Genomic DNA, 18,007 nt, shown 5'->3' with positions numbered 1-18,007 from the left:
GACTAAAACGTGACTAAATAAAAAATAGGATGAGTTCGACCAAATACTATAAAAACTAACAACGGTGATTGAAACTGGACTAAGACTGAGACTAAATTAAAAAATAGCAGACAAAAACAACACTGACACACACACACACACACACACACACACACACACACACACACACACACAGAACGGCTGCCTCTACATCGTGCACTCTCGCAGCCCGCGGCTAGCAGGGTTTTAATCAGACTACCTGCTGTGATAAATCTCGCTACAACTCTGTTCACCCACGCGAGCCGATACATGCTCACATGTGCACACACACACACACACACACACACACACACACACACACACACACACACACACACACACACACACACACACACACACACACACACACACACACACACACACACACACACACACACACACACACAGGCCTTCTTTCACAAGACCCAAGACACACTGCACATGCACACACAAACACACTTATACACGCCCCCAGAAACATTGTATCTCCGTATTACGCACTCAAGTACCGTCAAATTGATCCTAAGTGCAGTACTTGATTAAATGTACTTACTTACTTCCCACCACTGTCTATTTCATATTTAACCCCTTGAACCCTATAGGATCCCTATTGTGGGAGGGACATTCGCCGAAAATACAAGCTCACAATGCGCCATGCCGCGACGCGTTGAAAGCTTGTAGATTGTCTATTTTCGGCGAAGAGACTTGGTGTTGAGGTAAACAGAAAGAGCGAAGTATACAGAGCCAATTCCGGACCGTTTGACTAATAATAGAGGTTTTAAGTGGCTAATCGTTTGAAAGTGTTAAAAAAAAAGGATATGCAAGCTCACCACCCATCGTGATATAATGCATTGTGAGCTTGTAGATCTGGTGTTTCCGCCACTTTTGCCTATAATAACATGCCCAAAATAGGGAGGCAAGTTTGATAGTTGTTGTTTTTTACAAATATTGAACCAATAGTATTAACAAGAGCTTGTGACTAAATAAGAAATACATTGGAATCCATTGGAATCCTTTTTTATATAATGAATGAAGCGCTTTACAATGGTCCATTCATTCATTCATACATTGGGAGGCGAAGCGGCGAACAGTCGACGCCAGCGTCCTCACTTCCCACATTCACACACCAACGGTGGCGAGCTAGCACCGACCGACTCATTGGAGGCAATGTGGGGTTCAGTGTCTTGCCCAAGGACACTTCGACAATTGGACATGGAGGAGGAGCCGGGATTCGAACCCGCCGACCCAGGGATCATTGGGCGGCCTGCTCTACCTCAGCCACACATTTATTTCCTATAACGGACATGCAAGGTTTTCACCCAACAGCTTCGATATACTGTACATTCATACACATGTGCAGCGTGTGCGCGCACACGCACACACGTACACGCACACGCACACACACACACACACACACACACACACAGACACACACACACACACACACACACAGGCAAACCAATTATGAGAGAACATCCAGCCCATCTCCAGCGTGGTGCCCCCCCCCCCAGCCCTGCAGCATGTGTTGTTAATTAGCAGTGAGAGTGCTGCACACTGTCTGACAGCTATATGCTTAATGTATGTGCGCGGAGCCACACGTTTGCAGAGCAACGCACAAATCAAATCACACGCACCAGCAGCTGCTGCCGCACCAAACCCTGTGTGCTTTGTCCCAGGAGACTGTACATACACATAAATTAATGTGTACTTGTATGCAACTTATTTTTGTATTTCTGTTTTATCTGTGTCGTGTTTTGTGGTATTTTTGTTTTAGTGTTGCATGACAGGGACTGAGGATGAGATAGATAGATAGATAGATAGATAGATAGATAGATAGATAGATGGATGCGTTCCACACCACCACAGGGAGTGCAGTGCCCGGTGTCGAGTCCGTCGGATACCCAGTTGTCCAGAACCAGCACAAAACCCTCTGCCCCGGCTCTGATCACCCTTATATCTCCATATATATATGGGGATAAAAGGGACACGGCCATTATTACTGGGTGGGGGCATGCATTTCCAACTTGCATCGTTCCATGTAGGCCCAACGGGCACCACTCTAGAACCCTAAACCCATTCTGGACGGGAACCCCTTTTGGTGTTTTAAGCATTATGTTGTACTTTAGCTATTGAAAAATAGCAGATCTACGAGCTTGTAGGTCTGCTATTTTTGGAAAATCGTGAAAATGTGGCGCAAACCTTTGAATATATATTCTTTCAGAGCCAAAGTTTTTAATTCAAATCTTTGCTTCTGGGGGGGGGGGGGGGGGGGGGGGACGTATACGTTCCTCTGCCTCCCACATGCAGCTTTGTTTACCTCCTGACGTCGAAATTTAAAAAATTTCTTCTAAATTATGACAGTTTTCTGAAATACCTCATGTTTCTGTATCAGTGGTGCTCAATATTTCATGTCAAGGACCCCAAAAATGCAATTGGCCTCCGACCCCCATCTGAAAATATGTTGTTCCAGGGACACGTCAGAAGCAAAGATTTGAGTTAAAAACGTTCGCTCTGAAAGAATATACATTCAAAGATTTGCGCCACATTTTCACGATTTTTCAAAAATAGCAGACCTACAAGCTTGCTATGAGCTTGTAGCTATTTTTAGCTAAATTATAACATAATGTTTACAACACCAAATGGGGTTCCCACCAAAAATGGGTTAAAAAAACGCTGAAAACACTGGCACTGGCGTTTGAATTAAATCATTAATACCTGACACTCAAAGAGTTAAAGAGCCATTGTATTTGTGTGTGTGTGTGTGTGTAGGGGTGTACTGAGATGTTTGTGTCTGGAGAGAGACGAGACCATGAACCACAAACATTGCGGAGAGGAACACATTGAAGAGCATGAAGTCTGCATGGCAGATGGAGAATGTCTTTGGAGTCTGGGCCATTTACTTATTTATTGGTTCGACAATGAAAAATAAAGTTCTTTATCATTTTTTTTAGCAAAGCGGCCCACTTCGTTTAGAATGTCAGCGCACGCTTAAAAGAGCAGTTCTCAAACACTGAGATGTCAATGACCCCCCCCACAATTGATAAATATTTTCTATAGCTGGAATACAAAATGGGTTAAACTGACTCTAACCTACAGTAAATGGCCAGGTGCAGTGCATGTGAATAATGTGGTCATCATAGTTATTATTATTACTAGTCCTTACCCGTTCTGAATATATGAACAGCAAATGATGTTCAGTGTGGGTAATGTGATGGGGGGGGGGAATTGTTTACAGATGGTCTTGGGAAGTTGGGTTGGGCTGCCACAAAAGTAGGCTAATTAAACGTTTATTTTGCAAGTAAATGCTGTAGTACAATCATAAGTACACCATTGATGTGTGATGTAAATTTGGTGGTGATATTCTGCCTATAAATGGAAGTTATTGAATATTTCCGTTCACGTTAACATGCCCCCGGCCAACTGTCAAAGCTGCGCGTTGGCCGCGATGCTTCCCCAAAGAAGAAGTTATGTCGACTGACGTGAGAGTAGCTGTAGTATCAGGGTCCGAGTTGTTTTCCCCGCGTGGGTCTGTTGCGCGGAAAAGTGTGTCCCAGTATTAATCTGTGTCCGTCCCAACATGCATTTCACTGGTGACACTGGTGACACGTGATTTGCGGGGAGATGAGTTGTTTTTGACGCAAATTAATTGAATTAAGATGAATGTTAGAATGTTTGGCGTGTGTAATGCAGGGCAGATTGAGGGTGGAGGCCAGGGCTGTGCGGCGCTATAGGTTCCGTGAGGCGGTCCGTGCGTCGTGGCGTTGTGAGGAGGCGCTGGAAGCGAGCAGCTGTCTTGCTCTATGCTAAGGAAGTTAGATAGATAGATAGAGTTTTTATTAAAGTGTCCTACATCATACAATGCCCAGCCCGCATGGGCTTACAAGACACTCACAAAATTGTACATATATAATGATACATATACACAAATAGACAGTTACTCATGGATACATCGTTCTCCAACGTAACTGCCATGCCCTCTCTATGAATTTTCCAAAAACAAAAACTTTATTACTGAACAACCAATTTAACATAAAACACTCAGACATCCAGAACAGATCTGGGTTCTTATCCTGAATTTTTTCAAATAAAAAGTTTCTTAAATCATGATATAGTGGACAATAGAAAACAAAATGAAACTCATCCTCTACAACTCCCAGGTCACAAGGGAAGGTACTCTGACTGAAAGACAGTGACCGAGCGAAATAAACAGCGAGCGAGTGATCGCTAAATTATTAGTTAGATTATTGTTATTATAATCAGTCCTGATGGCTCAAAGCAGAAGATTATGTTTTTGGTCCGGTGAGTCAGTCTGTCTGTCCGTCTGTCTATGATTCCGTCTGTGAACAGCTCAACTCCGACACCACTGCACACTGATCTGATCATGATGCCCTTTTCAGCCTGACAACATTTTCCACAATTTGTTGTGTAAAATGTACTTTTTGCTACTCCTACAGTGATTGTCCAAAACTCACACACTTGACCTTATTTAGGTAAAATCGCAATATAACTTAAACCCAGGATAACACATTAACCCGTTCTGGGCGGGAACCCCGTTTGGTGTTTTAACTAAGCATTATGTTATACTGTAGCTATTGAAAAATAGCAGATCTACAAGCTCATAGCGCGCCACCGAGTGGCACGCTACGAGCTTGTAGGTCTGCTATTTTTTGAAAAATCGTGAAAATGCGGCACAGATCTTTGAATATATATTCTTTCAGAAGACTTCTTTTTCATTTCGACGTCAGGCTAATTTAAAGCGTCACATGAGCAGAATGTGTCCTGTCAGATTTGTCTGATTCCATTCTTAAGACTCAACTTACGAAGACTTGAGACTCAAGTTGTCTCACAGTTTGGCCCGTTTTGCACGAAATACAACATGAACCCAGTTCCACAAAACCAACAAAGAACGCCACCCCAAAATCTGTTTTGTGAATATGTCCATTTGTTCGTAATGCTGTCTCTCAGACACCGCTGGGCCTACGGTCGTGAAACTTTGCATGCACACACCAAAATGTGGAACGCCCTACCAACAGTCATTAAGACAAGTGAATCCCTTGACTCCTTCAAAACCGCTCTCAAAGGGCACCTACGGACGGCTGCAATTCGAAACTGGTCCCCGTAAAATCTGAATCCCCCCCCCCCCCCCTTTTCCCCTCACTGTATATGTTTTATTCCCTTTTTACCTCCTTTATGATGGATTCCTGTTCTGTTCTTTGACTATATAGAAGTGTCTATTTATTTTGTACGTCTCTAAATGTTTTGATGAATTGAACAAGGTGGACCCTCTTGTAAACAAGTGTAATGCTTAATTGGGTCGTCCACTCACAGTTAACAGTCTTTGTATTGAGTTTGTGCTTGAAATGTACTGTACTTCTGCAAACTGTTAGTAATACATATTTCAATCAATCAATCAAACTCTACATGCAAAGTTCACAATTGGCTCAATTGTTCAACTCTATCTAATTGTGGCAATACTATATAACAGGCTGTTTCACGTTTAGGTCCGTCCCCCCGACTACTCTTATAGGTGAGACAGGGTGAGACACTCAAATGGTGCACGCCATATATAGCTGAAGGTCCCCGTTGGGTACCAGCCTAATTGGGAACGATGCAAACCAGTCTGACGCAAATAGGGAACGCATGCCCCACCCTGTTATGCAATACCCATTATACCCGTTGTAACCGTCTGTCTGCGTCCCTCTTGTGCCCATATATGGAGATTTCTTTATGTGTCGTCTGCCTGTGTCCTTTTTTATGCATCTCTATATCTAGATCTCTATATCTGTCTGCCCTTCTACCTTCCATGCCCTTATATGGATATACTGTATATCCCTGATGTCATTGGGACCCGGGCCCCGGCCTACACTAAGGAAGTTGTGAGCAGGCAGTGGAAAAAACAGGTGCACAAATCAGCATCGCTAGGCAACGCTTCGTGATGTGTGCGTGATGTCAGAAAACACTGTTCTGACATCACGCACACACAACTGCTGATGTTATATAAGCATTAACTGTGGTGACTTCAAAAACATTCTACTTACCTAATCGACGAGTTAATAGAGACAAGTAGCAGAGCAAAATAGCAGAGAACGTGGAAAGAGAATAGGGATAAACAATAACGAAACGGAAAGGCACGACAGAGCAAGAAAGCTGAGGCGAGAGATCACACAGAGCAGCACGAGATCACCTGTAGGTGCGAATAGCCCAAATACGCAGTCCACAAGCCCTCATCTGAACGTGACCGTGAGCCATGATGATGGAAGAAACACCTACTGATCAGGCCTCCTCCGCCGCAGAGACTGCCCACAGCCCTGCAGCGGGCCTGTCGACGTCCGCGGGCAGCGGGGAGGTGACGCTAAGGATGGAGGAGTCCGGCGCAGCCGCCGTAGAACCGCTGACGGTGTGCGAGATGTTCACCTCGGCCGTGGAGCGCTTTGGCGACTTCAACGCCCTGGGCTGGAAGCAGGGCGAGCAGTGGAGGTTCCTCAACTACGCGGGCTACTACGAGGAGTGTCGCACGGCTGCCAAGGGCTTCCTCAAGCTGGGGCTGGAGCGCTACCACGGCGTGGGCATCCTGGGCTTCAACTCCCCGGAGTGGGTCATCTCCGACGTTGGCGCCATCCTGGCGGGAGGGTTCGCGGCGGGCATCTACGCCACCAACTCCCCCGAGGCGTGCCGGCACGTGGCGGACAACTGCCAGGCCAACGTGCTCGTGGTGGAGAACCACGAGCAGCTCCAGAAGATCCTCGAGGTCTGCGACCAGCTGCCGCACCTGAAGGCCGTCGTCCAGTACAACGGTGACCTGGAGGAGGCGCTGAAAGAGAAGAGGCCGAATCTCAACCTTTACACGTGGCAGGAGTTTATGGCGCTGGGACGTGGCGAGCCGGACGGTCCGCTGGATGCCGTCATTGCCGGTCAGAAGCCCAACCAGTGCTGCACGCTCATCTACACCTCAGGCACCACGGGGCTGCCCAAAGGAGTCATGCTCAGCCACGACAACCTGACGTGGTCGGCTTATGCCCAGAAGTGCTATGTGCCTCTGGAGGACGCCACCGAAGTCTGCCAGGAGTCCATGGTCAGCTACCTGCCACTCAGCCACATCGCCGCGCAGATGATCGACATCTGGAACCCAATCAAGATCGGCGCGTGCGTGTACTTCGCGCAGCCGAACGCCCTCAAGGGGGGCACCCTGGTGGAGACGCTGAAGGAGGTGCGCCCCACGTTCTTCATGGGCGTGCCCCGCGTCTGGGAGAAGATGGAGGAGAAGATGAAGTCGGCCGGCGCCCAGGCGTCCAACGTGCGCCGGAAGGTGGCCGCATGGGCCAAAGGCGTGGGGCTGCGCAGCAACCTCAGTAAGATGCAGCTGGAGGAGTCGGCGGGCCGCGCCTCTGCCAACCGCTTCAATCGCTTCACCGAGATCATCGCCAAGAAGCTGGTCTTCACGAAGGTGCGCAAGGCGCTGGGCCTGGACCGCTGCACCAAGTGCTACACGGGCGCCGCACCCATCTCCAAGGGCACGCAGGAGTTCTTCCTCAGCCTGGACATCCCCGTGCTCGACGTGTTCGGCATGAGCGAACTGACGGGGCCGCACGCCCTCTGCCTCCCCGGCGCCTTCCGGCTCGGCAGCTGCGGCCGGGAGATGTCCGGCTGTAAGACAAAGATCCTGCAGGGGGGCGAGCTGTGCTTCTGGGGCCGCCATGTCTTCATGGGCTACCTCAACATGCCCGACAAGACACAGGAGGACCTGGACGCCGACGGCTGGCTGCACTCCGGCGACCTGGGCAAGTACGACAAGGACGGCTTCCTCTACATCACCGGGCGCATCAAGGAGCTGATCATCACGGCGGGCGGCGAGAACATCCCGCCCTTGCCCATCGAGGACGCCGTGAAGGCGGCCGTGCCGCTCGTCAGCAACGCCATGCTGGTCGGCGACCACCGCAAGTTCCTGTCCATGCTGCTCACCATCCGGTCCCAGGTGAACGTGGAGACGGGCGCCCCGGAGGACGAGCTGACGCCCGAGGCCGCCGAGCTGTGCAGGAAGCTCGGCAGCAAGTCCACGCGCGTCTCCCAGATCGCCGGCGGCCAGGACCGTGCCATCCACGCCACCATCGAGGAGGCGGTCACCCGGGTCAACAAGAGCGCCATGTCCAACGCCCACCGCATCCAGAAGTGGCACGTCCTGGACCACGACTTCTCCATCGTCGGCGGGGAGCTGGGTCCGACCATGAAGCTGAAGAGGTCGGTGGTCATGGACATGTACAAGGACCAGATCGAGAGCTTCTACAAGCTGGAGGTGGTGGACTCCACCTCCGATACTCTCGACAACCCCACGTCTCCCAGTTAAGAGCTGTGCACGCCGTAGGCAATTTGGGGCTGCACAGGGGGGAGCTGCCAATGCCAAATAACAGAGTGACCCATGTTAGCCGGGTCCTGTCTAAAACAATAAAATAAAAACAACTACAAAGATGCCATCCTGCGGAATTGCGAGTGTGGTTGCCTATCTCAGTAATAAAACTCAACTAAAAATACCATTTGAAAATATATATATATATTCAGTTACGGTTGGTAATCCATTATTAAAGTTTGTTTTAGTTTTGTAAACATACAATACAGTTACAGTTAGTTTTTTTATTATAGTTTTTGTTCATATTTCGGCCCGCTATTATGCCCGATCGGCGGTTCTGGGCAACCGCCTATCCGTGCGACTCGACACCGGGCAGCCGTACCCTCTCGGTTCCTCTGTGATGAGTGCGCCGATGTTTGATAGGTCAGACAGTTTGAGATATGTGCATTACAGATATCCTGAGATTTATGGTGGGGACTGGGATTATTATGAAGGGTTGGCGACAGGTTTGTTTACTGAGAAAACAATTAAGCCAATCATCTGGGGACCCACTAAAACCATATAGGGACCCCCGGGGGGGTCTCAAGTCCGACCCCCCAGTTTGAGAACCACCAGAGTAATTAATGCACTTGAGAAGTTGGCACTGGGGTAGTCAGTGCCGAGCTGTAGCACATGTAGCAGTCTAACGTGAAACCACCTGAAATTCAACTATGGGACGCCTGACCTAGCCCGGTTTCCAGCCTGATTCGCTGCGTTCTGTGAATTTGTTTTGTCACTTTGAGTAGCGATGTGACAAAACAGCGGCGAATCAGGCTGGATACCACACTACACCAGACCAGAAGTCACTCATTTCTGAGAAAAATAAGGGATGCCCAAATGTCTATTAGATTCCAAACAAGGGACAATACCTTATTTCACTTGTGAACGGTTTGCAACCCCTAATATATAGCTTCATTATGAGCCCATTCTATGCAACTACCTCAATGGATTCACTCGAGTGAAGCACTTTCCTTGCACTATAACCCAAGTCTGTTTAACGTCCCTCTCGCTCCACATTATGTTTTCCCAAAACGCCCCAGGTCAAGCAGTTGTTTTCGCAGCTATAGCCCATCTCCACCGAAAGGCCCCCTGGGATACGTAGTTCTCAAAAGTCCCCCACCCTGTTCCCATAGTCAGCGAGCCGTACAGAGCAGACCTCCCTGTTATTAGACACAGCATCAGTGCACCGTGAAAGGCGGTCCGGACCAGAGTGCTTTGAACGTATACTCGATAAAAATAATCAAACGTTTTTGACATCCGAGCGAGATCATTAGATTACGAGGAGACTACGCCCCAGATGTTGTGTTCAAGAACCAGCTCATCGACACCGGGTTTATTTGGTTTACTCTATGTGGGCTGACCGCAAACGCTGTTGGCAGATTCTTCAAGGGAAACAAGCGGCCAGGTCTATAAAAACAAGCCCAAAAGAAGAATAAAACATCTAAAATGTTCAAGAAAAAAAAATCCTATTTTTTTTCTCCCTCAAAACATTATAAAAACAAAAGTAAAAGAAGAAAATGCATTTAAAACATATGTGAAAAAGTGAAAAGATCCAACCTACAAGCTCACAACGTGACATGTTGTAAGCTTGTAGAACGGCTATTTTCACTAAGGCCACGGGGGAGACATCAAATTTCTTTTTTGAGTCTCGAGTTAAAGCGTTTGGGAACCATGCTGTGTAAGAAGTTCACTTCAGGCAAGCAGGTGTAGCTTCCCTCGAACAAAACAAACTTTGTGATCGGCCGCTGCGAAACATCCAAAAGTTTCACAGATGGCGTTCCTACTGTACTTGTGTCTGCTTTTTCGGCTGTAGCCAGCGGCAGTCTCCCTGAAGAGGAGCACAGCTTACAGCTTGGCAGAGAGTCCAGGCAGAACAGCCCCAACAACTGACAACAACGTGCTTTCACTGATGACACATGGCATAAATAAAATAATACGATTTATTTTTTTATTTTTTTTGTACAACCACTTTCTTTTCTCACTTTTCTGTACCATAGCCTAATCAGTGGTTCTTGACCTGTGGGACACGGGTACAGTAGGAACGCCATCTGTGAAACTTTCGGATGATGACGGTCACATTTTTGTGTTTGTTTTGTTCGAGGGAACCTGCTCGCCTTAAAGGACAACTTTAGTTTTTTCAACCAAGGTTCATGTTTTAGGTTGTTATTAGAGAAAGTAAAAGGTGAGTGTACATTTTTTTTTCATTTGCTGCTTTCTTTCGTTTTAGGGATTTTAGCTGTTTTTGACAGGGGGGCGGGGGCATTCGAGCATGGGGCTAAATATGTATTTCTTTACACGTTTTTATAGCGATTTCTTTTTTTACTCTTTACTATAGTCCTACTAGACCCCAAGAAATTACATCTGGCCACAAAAGATCACGGAATCTACTGAATGTGTCAAACTGACATATTGAGCCTATGACACACAGTGTGGCTTCCCTCCAGTAGGCTACCATCACATTCAGTAGATCCTGGGATCTTTTGTGGCCAGATGCAATTTCTTGGGGTTGTGTAGGACTATAGTAAAGAATAAAAAAATAAATTGCTATAAAACTTTGTAAAGAAATACATATTTAGCCCCATGTTCGAATGCCCCCACCCCCGTCAAAAACAGATAAAATCCCTAAAACAAAAGAAAGCAGCAAATGAAAAACAATTAATACTCATCTTTTACTTTCTCTAATAACAACCTAAAACATGAACCTCGGTTGAAAAGTTGTCCTTTAAGTGAACTGCATGGTTTCCAAACGTTTTAACTCGAGACTCATAAATACCCCCCATGGGTGTCCCCGTGTGATGCACAGATCACAGTGAAGTGACAATTTAAGAACTTTTAAAGATGGTGCTGTGGTTTTCTTCCACCCTAAAACATGATTATAAGGTATTATCACTATATAGGGGAGGACGAATTTTTGTCAAAGAAGTGTACAGTATTTGTTGAAATGTCGTTTTTACATGCCCACCAGTTCACTAAGTATGCCCGGGGGGGCGTCATCATGACATATCAGGCGCACCTCACACCTACAGCCAGCATATGAAGATCGATGAATTGTGTATTAGCTTGTCTGATACCTCGACGAGACTGAGAGAGCAACTGCAGTTACTGCACGTAGACTAGCCCATTCTGAATCTGAGCGGGAACCCCTTTTGGTGTTTTAACTAAGCATTATGTAATACTTTAGCTATTGAAAAATATCAGATCTACAAGCTCATAGCGCGCCACCGAGTGGTGCTTGTAGGTCTGCTATTTTTGAAAAATCGTGAAAATGCGGCACAAATCTTTGAATATATATTCTTTCAGAGCGATTTTTTTTTTATTTCGACGTCAGGCCTAAATGAGCTAGACTACTGCCAATAGTACGGGGACATTCAGACACTTCTGACCCCCCCCCCCCCCCCCTCCCCCCCTATGACTTGGGATTTTGTGACAATTATTGCAATATATGCTGCATACTGTATATCAGCACTCATTTTCCAATGAAGAGGCACATTCTATATATTCTAACCACTTTCAAAATGGCGCCCATATTTAGCACCCTTTATCCAAGGTGCTTGGACAATGCTTGTTAAAATCTCTCTCGCACTCGCACACGCACACGCACACGCACACACACACACACACACACACACACACACACGCACACACACACACACACACACACACACTGCCCAATTGGCCACTCTACCTCCTGACCCACTGCCACCCCGCTACGCTACAGTATATGAATACGTCTCTAAATGTTTTGATGAATTGTCACTTTTGATAAATTGTCATTTTTTATGAATTGAACAAGGTGGACCCTCGTGTAATACTTTATTGGGTCGTCCACTCACAGTTAACAGTCTTTGTATTGAGTTGTGCTTGAAATGTACTGTAATTCTGCAAACTGTTAATAAATATTTCAATCAATCAATCAAAACGGGCTATGCCTCGAGACTGTGACAGTGTAACACTGCTGTGCCTCGGGTGTGGGGACACATTCTAAAAAGCACTGCTTCCAATGCAGTAAAGGTGATAAGTGGGGGCTCGTCCGTGCGCCTCTGCGCCACCATAACTAACCTATACGATCTCACATTCCCAGGCACTTGCCAGGGGGGGGGGTCCGGCATGGCATTACAGCGCTTTTTATATGACTATAGCTAATGGAGGCCTGATGTGTTCTTGGCCGACAAGCCCAGCACAATCCCATTAAGTTGTGGTGAGTGGGCACAAAGTTACCGTTAGCTCAGCGTGGGGCTTTCTTTTTTTCCTTTTTTCTGTTGACGCTTTGCTGGCTCAGCAACACCGCTGGGAAGAGGTTGGCTGACCCGCTAATGGAGACCAGAAGCTGGGGTTTTTTTCTTTCTTCTTTTTTTCATCAAGGATGGACATGCTGACGATGTGTGTTGTGTGGCCGGTTAAGCCCGATATGAGGTTAGGGCCGGGGACTTACGTGGTCGGTTAAGACTGATGTTAGGAGATTAGGAGTTAGTAATGGTCGGACAACTCCGCGTTTCCTAATTGCAGCCAGTCGGCTCCAGACGAGCCTGCTGGCTCGATTGCATTCGAGTGATAAGTAAGCTACTGGTGATTATCGGTTGATTTTCATAAGAATCCGTTGATTAATCTGGGGGTCCTCGACCTCGACATGTAAATATTTGAGAACTTCAGAGGAGTGACACTCTTCCTGAGTCAGACAGACAGACAGACAGACAGACAGACAGACAGACAGACAGACAGACAGACAGACAGCTTCTATGGGACTCAAGTGTGGATGCGTTGATTAATGGAATGATATGATCATGTGATCAAAGCGTGGGACATCAAACCCAGGGAGGAGGGAGGGGTCACCGGCTTGATGAATGACAGGTGAGAGACACACAGCTGGACTCTGATTCACACCAGATGAGCACACATAAACACAGAGAGAGAGAGATAGAGAGGGGGGGGGACGAAAGACAAAGGAACTGAGAGAGCTCTCTCTCTCTCAAATTTTGCAAAATTGATATCCCTGTTAGAATGTGGATTAACATATTCAGCATAATCCAACCAATCGCACTGTATGGCAGTGAAGTTTGGGGTCCACTCGGTCACCATGACTGCACTAGATAGATGGGACAAATTAACATCCCACACACCCTGCATGCAGAATTGTGTAGGTCCATATACTAAACATTCAAAGACAAACACCAACCAACGCGAAGTAGGCCGTTACCCATGCATTAATAACATTAGAAAAAGAACACAAAAATGTTGGTTGCACCTTAAATCAAGCCCTCAAGACCAGGCATTGTAATACCAGGAGATGACACCTCAAAAGAGTCCCTTCTGCCAACTGGTCCTGGGACTTATTGATCACTTAGCCTACCACCCAACAGTGTCCAACCTCAGACCAGCACTGCTTTGCAACCACAAGTTAGAGTCAACCAAATTAGTAAAATAATAATTAATTGCATTTTTTAAATTAATTGCATTTTATAGCGCTTTTCCAAGTGCTCAAAGCGCTTTACAATGGTTCATTCATTCATACATTTGGAGGTGAAGCGGCGAACAGTCAACGCCAGCGTCCTCACTTCCCACAATCACACACCAATTGTGGGAAGCTCACACCGACCAACTCATTGGAGGCAATGTGGGGTTCAGTGTCTTGCCCAAGGACATAATAAAAGACTATTTTGTCTTTTGGAACATTGGACCAATTAAACCAAAACTCAAAACAAACTTAATTGCTATCTGGCCCTAAAACATGAATATAAACTGTTTACGAACGGTCAAAGATAAAAAGAATGGACAGATCCTGACCAAATACAGAATGAGTGAGCACAGTCTGGCCGTAGAGAAAGGACGACACAAGAAGTCCTATATCTACCTCCAGAACAAAGAGTCTGTGGCCACTGTAACACAGACGAGGTAGAGACGGAGATGCACTTTCTACTAAAATGTGATGAATATCATAACATAAGAGCAGAATATTTTAAAACATTTGTGTTGTTGATGAAAACTTTACAGAGTAGATGACAATGACAAAACAACACATTCTATTAGGAGAGGAACCTGCAGCACACCTGGCTGCACAATATATGACTGCATGTCACAAAATGAGGGACACAGCAGACAACACTCAATGCACTCAATGCATGCACGCGCACGCACGCACACACACACACACACACACACACACACACACATTCGAAACGGTACATTTGGATCATTATGACAGTATGTGCATATTGTATTACAAGTTAATGTTGTATTTGTATATATGATATTGTTTTCGTTTTTCAGTTTTTGCTGCATTTGATGCTTTGGCAATATACTGTAATTGTTACATTCATGCCAATAAAGCTATTTGAATTTAACTGAGAGAGAGAGAGAGAGAGAGAGAGAGAGAGAGAGAGAGAGAGAGAGAGAGAGAGAGACAGACGTCTGTGAGATTATTTCAGGTGTAAATCAATGAACACTTTACTGCCAAATCTGGAGTGTCAATTAACCACGTCAGGAGGCCGTAACGGCCGAAGGTGAGGGATTATGTTTTCGCTCCTGTAATTCCTTCCCTATGTCAGTTAGTCAGTCAGTCAGTCAGTCAGTCAGTCAGTCAGTCCGTCCATCCGTCCAATCGGCATGAAACTTTGCAAGCCCATTTCCAGTAGGCCAATTAAGGGAGAACCTCTGCCCCAAATTGTTCTCATGGTGGCACTATAACAGACACTATAACAGACACTATAACAGACACTATAACAGGCACTATAACAGACACTATAACAGACACTATAACAGACACTATAACAGACACATTCAGATTTCGGTCTATAACTCTTGAACTGTAAGACCTTATACATATTTTTTTTTTCTCTGGGCCGCCCCCAAGTGTAGTGGTTTGAGCATATGCCTTTCATACAGAAGGTTGCGGGTTCGAACCCTGCCTGGAGTCGACGTCAGCGAGGGCATGCGGTCGCAGCAGGTTCCCCAACGCCAAATCAAATGGGTTCCGATCTGAGCCAAGTCTCCTGAGGAGGAGCGTCTGAGGCCTGTCCTGGACGGGGTATCTGGACGTAAGAACAAATCCACCCTTGGATCCAGAGTAAAACCTCCCACATAGGCCACACCCATTTTGAACTAACAAGATTTTTTTCTCTCGCAATTTTATGTTTGTGCCAAGCACACTTGTTGCTTCTACTCCAATAGATTTTGTCCAACACTCACGCAAATCTGTACTAATCAATCGTCTTTATGGTCACGTGATTACAATGTATTAGCCTACGTATGTACGCATTGAAATGTATTACAATTCTTTCTGATTCCCTTCTAACTGACTACGTTTGGCTTTCAACGTGTCCAGGAGGGCCCCGTTTTACACAAAATGCCACAAATCTGCACAAACAGTGTTTGATTGATTGCCATGAAATGGCGCACATATACACTGCCAGTATAGGCCAAGGACGAATCTCCACCCCGATATTTTCACATCAGCCTCACGGTGGCGCTATCACAGCCTGTTTCGTGTTTGGGCCTATAACTCTACAACCGTAGATCGTACAATCACTCCTATGCCACAAAAATGTGGAACGCCCTACCAACAGTCATTAAGACATGCGAATCCCTTGACTCCTTCAAAACCGTTCTCAAAGGGCACCTACGGACGGCTGCAATTCGAAACTGGCTTCTGTAAAATCTGAAAAATCCCCCCCCACCGCCCACCCCTTTTTCCCCTCACTGTATATGTTTATTTTCCCTTTTTACCTCCCTTATGATGAATTCCTGTTCTGTTCTTTGACTATATAGAAGTGTCTATTTGTACGTCTCTAAATGTTTTGATGAATTGAACAAAGTGGACCCTCTTGTAAACAAGTGTAATGCTTAATTGGGTCGTCCACTCACAGTTAACAGTCTTTGTATTGAGTTTGTGCTTGAAATGTACTGCAAACTGTTAATAAATATTTCAATCAATCAATCAAAATCTCTTTCCACCTGGATTCCTTTGGATAATGACACCACTCCACATTATACAATTTATACCATTTCACGTTTTATTCTAAACAAACAACATTGCTACTCCCTCAATGTTCTCCAAAACTCCTATAAATCGGTACACATTACCGATTTAGCAGATTCCATTCAAATTGGGACATGGCATGACTATACCTTCCAAATTGTGCGGGCCCTCTCGGACCTGGCCCCTGGGTAGGCAACCTGGCCTGGCGGGGATTTGCGCTCAGAGCAGCAGCACCTTGCTAGTTTTTTTTAATTAATTTATTTGTTTTAGGTGTCAAACGGCCTCTGAGTGTAAATCAATACAATTGAACACTTCACTGCAGTGTTTAATTTAACTCTAGCCGGGCACCAATTTGGCTCAAAATGTAACTCTGAAAAGACGTTCACAAATTGCTTTCACACATAAATTGTCACACACACACACACACACACACACACACACTCACGACACACATAACCCCACTCTACCTCTTGACTCTGATGATCTGGTCTCGCATGGGCTTGATGTCCTGGAAGCTCTGCTGGTTGACCAGGCTGTAGACGAGGATGAAGCCCTGGCCGTTGCGGATGTACAGGTCGCGCATGGACGCGAACTGCTCCGTGCCCGCCGTGTCCAGGATCTCCAGCACGGACGGCGACGAGTCCACCTCGATCTCCTTGCGGTAGAAGTCCTCGATGGTCGGGTCGTACTTCTCGATGAAGGTCCCGGTGACGAACTGCACGGTGAGGGCGGACTTGCCCACGCCGCCGCTGCCCAGGACCACCACCTTGTACTCGCGCATGATGGTGGTCCCCTCCCCTCCTTATCCCTTCCTTCAAACTACGATCCGACCCTCATGCAAAAAGAAGGAGACTTATTTTACAACAAAAAGTCTTGGTGCATTTACGCACGGTGCGCGTGTGCACGCGCGCGCACAGACATACACTCAAGACACAACGGACAACAACACACACGCACACACTCTTTCTCAGACCGCAGCAGGCATGACAATAAAAGTCACCACCACCACCACAGCCCTCAAAAAGGATCGAGATCCGATCCGGAGAATGATCCTGTCCACCCACACCACTGATGATGACGATGATGATGGTGCAGAAATATACTCGTCACGCTATCTTCTTCTTCTTCTTTAACGGGAAACGGCTGTAATTCCCTCTCGCCGCCGCCGACACATCGTCATCCATGATGCGATGAAATCATAAATAAGGCGCCGGCGGCCTCTCTCTCTCTCCGGAGTGGCGAATCAAATAAATAATGGATAGCTTGGAGGATCAAATGAGAGCCGCGACTGCTTCTTATGAGACAGCAGTTGGAGTCATGTTTTCTTCTCTTTCTGTTCCAGGCTGACGCTGCGTTTAGACCGAGCTGTGTGTCTGTGTGTGACTATTGTGAATGTTATAGAGAAGAATATCGGTTATAGCTAGAGAAGAGAGCAGTCTGGTCTGGTCCACGGCACGCCTCTATAGAAAGCCGGTGGATGGATGGATGGTGGCTTGCATCCTTCGTTCTCACAGGGTAATGTTACTACAAATAGCTGCCGTCAACTCTCTTAAAGGGACGGCGCGCGCCGAACGGAACCGATCTCCAAGCTCACGACGCGCGTCCCGCGGATAGCAACGCGGGATTGTGAGCTTTAT

The 18,007-nt window shown here is 46.5% G+C and overlaps 2 protein-coding genes across 2 annotated transcripts in view; one reads left to right on the top strand and one right to left on the bottom strand.

The window, feature by feature from the left end:
* LOC306917709 (ras-related protein Rap-2a-like) overlaps nt 1-17,151 on the bottom strand; it is a gene marked incomplete at both ends in the record, with an annotated part of 28,253 nt that extends 11,102 nt beyond the window's left edge. The window contains one exon of the mRNA XM_079530613.1: nt 16,838-17,151. Within this exon, the coding sequence (XP_079386739.1) occupies nt 16,838-17,151 (314 nt within the window). The remainder of the gene's footprint in view (nt 1-16,837) is intronic.
* On the top strand, nt 6,266-8,359 carry LOC306917708 (long-chain-fatty-acid--CoA ligase ACSBG2-like; the record flags this gene model as incomplete). The annotated part of the gene is made up of 1 exon (XM_079530612.1): nt 6,266-8,359. The coding sequence occupies one exon, from the start codon at nt 6,266-6,268 to the stop codon at nt 8,357-8,359; it is 2,094 nt and encodes a 697-aa protein (XP_079386738.1).
* Nucleotides 17,152-18,007: the final 856 nt, after the last annotated feature.

This window comes from Electrona antarctica (assembly GCF_951216825.1).
Source record: "Electrona antarctica genome assembly, contig: SUPER_24_unloc_2, whole genome shotgun sequence".
In the NCBI taxonomy this organism is placed as follows: domain Eukaryota; kingdom Metazoa; phylum Chordata; class Actinopteri; order Myctophiformes; family Myctophidae; genus Electrona; species Electrona antarctica.
The sequence above is the reverse complement of the archived record's forward strand: the minus strand, read 5'-3'. Positions and strand labels throughout refer to the sequence as shown.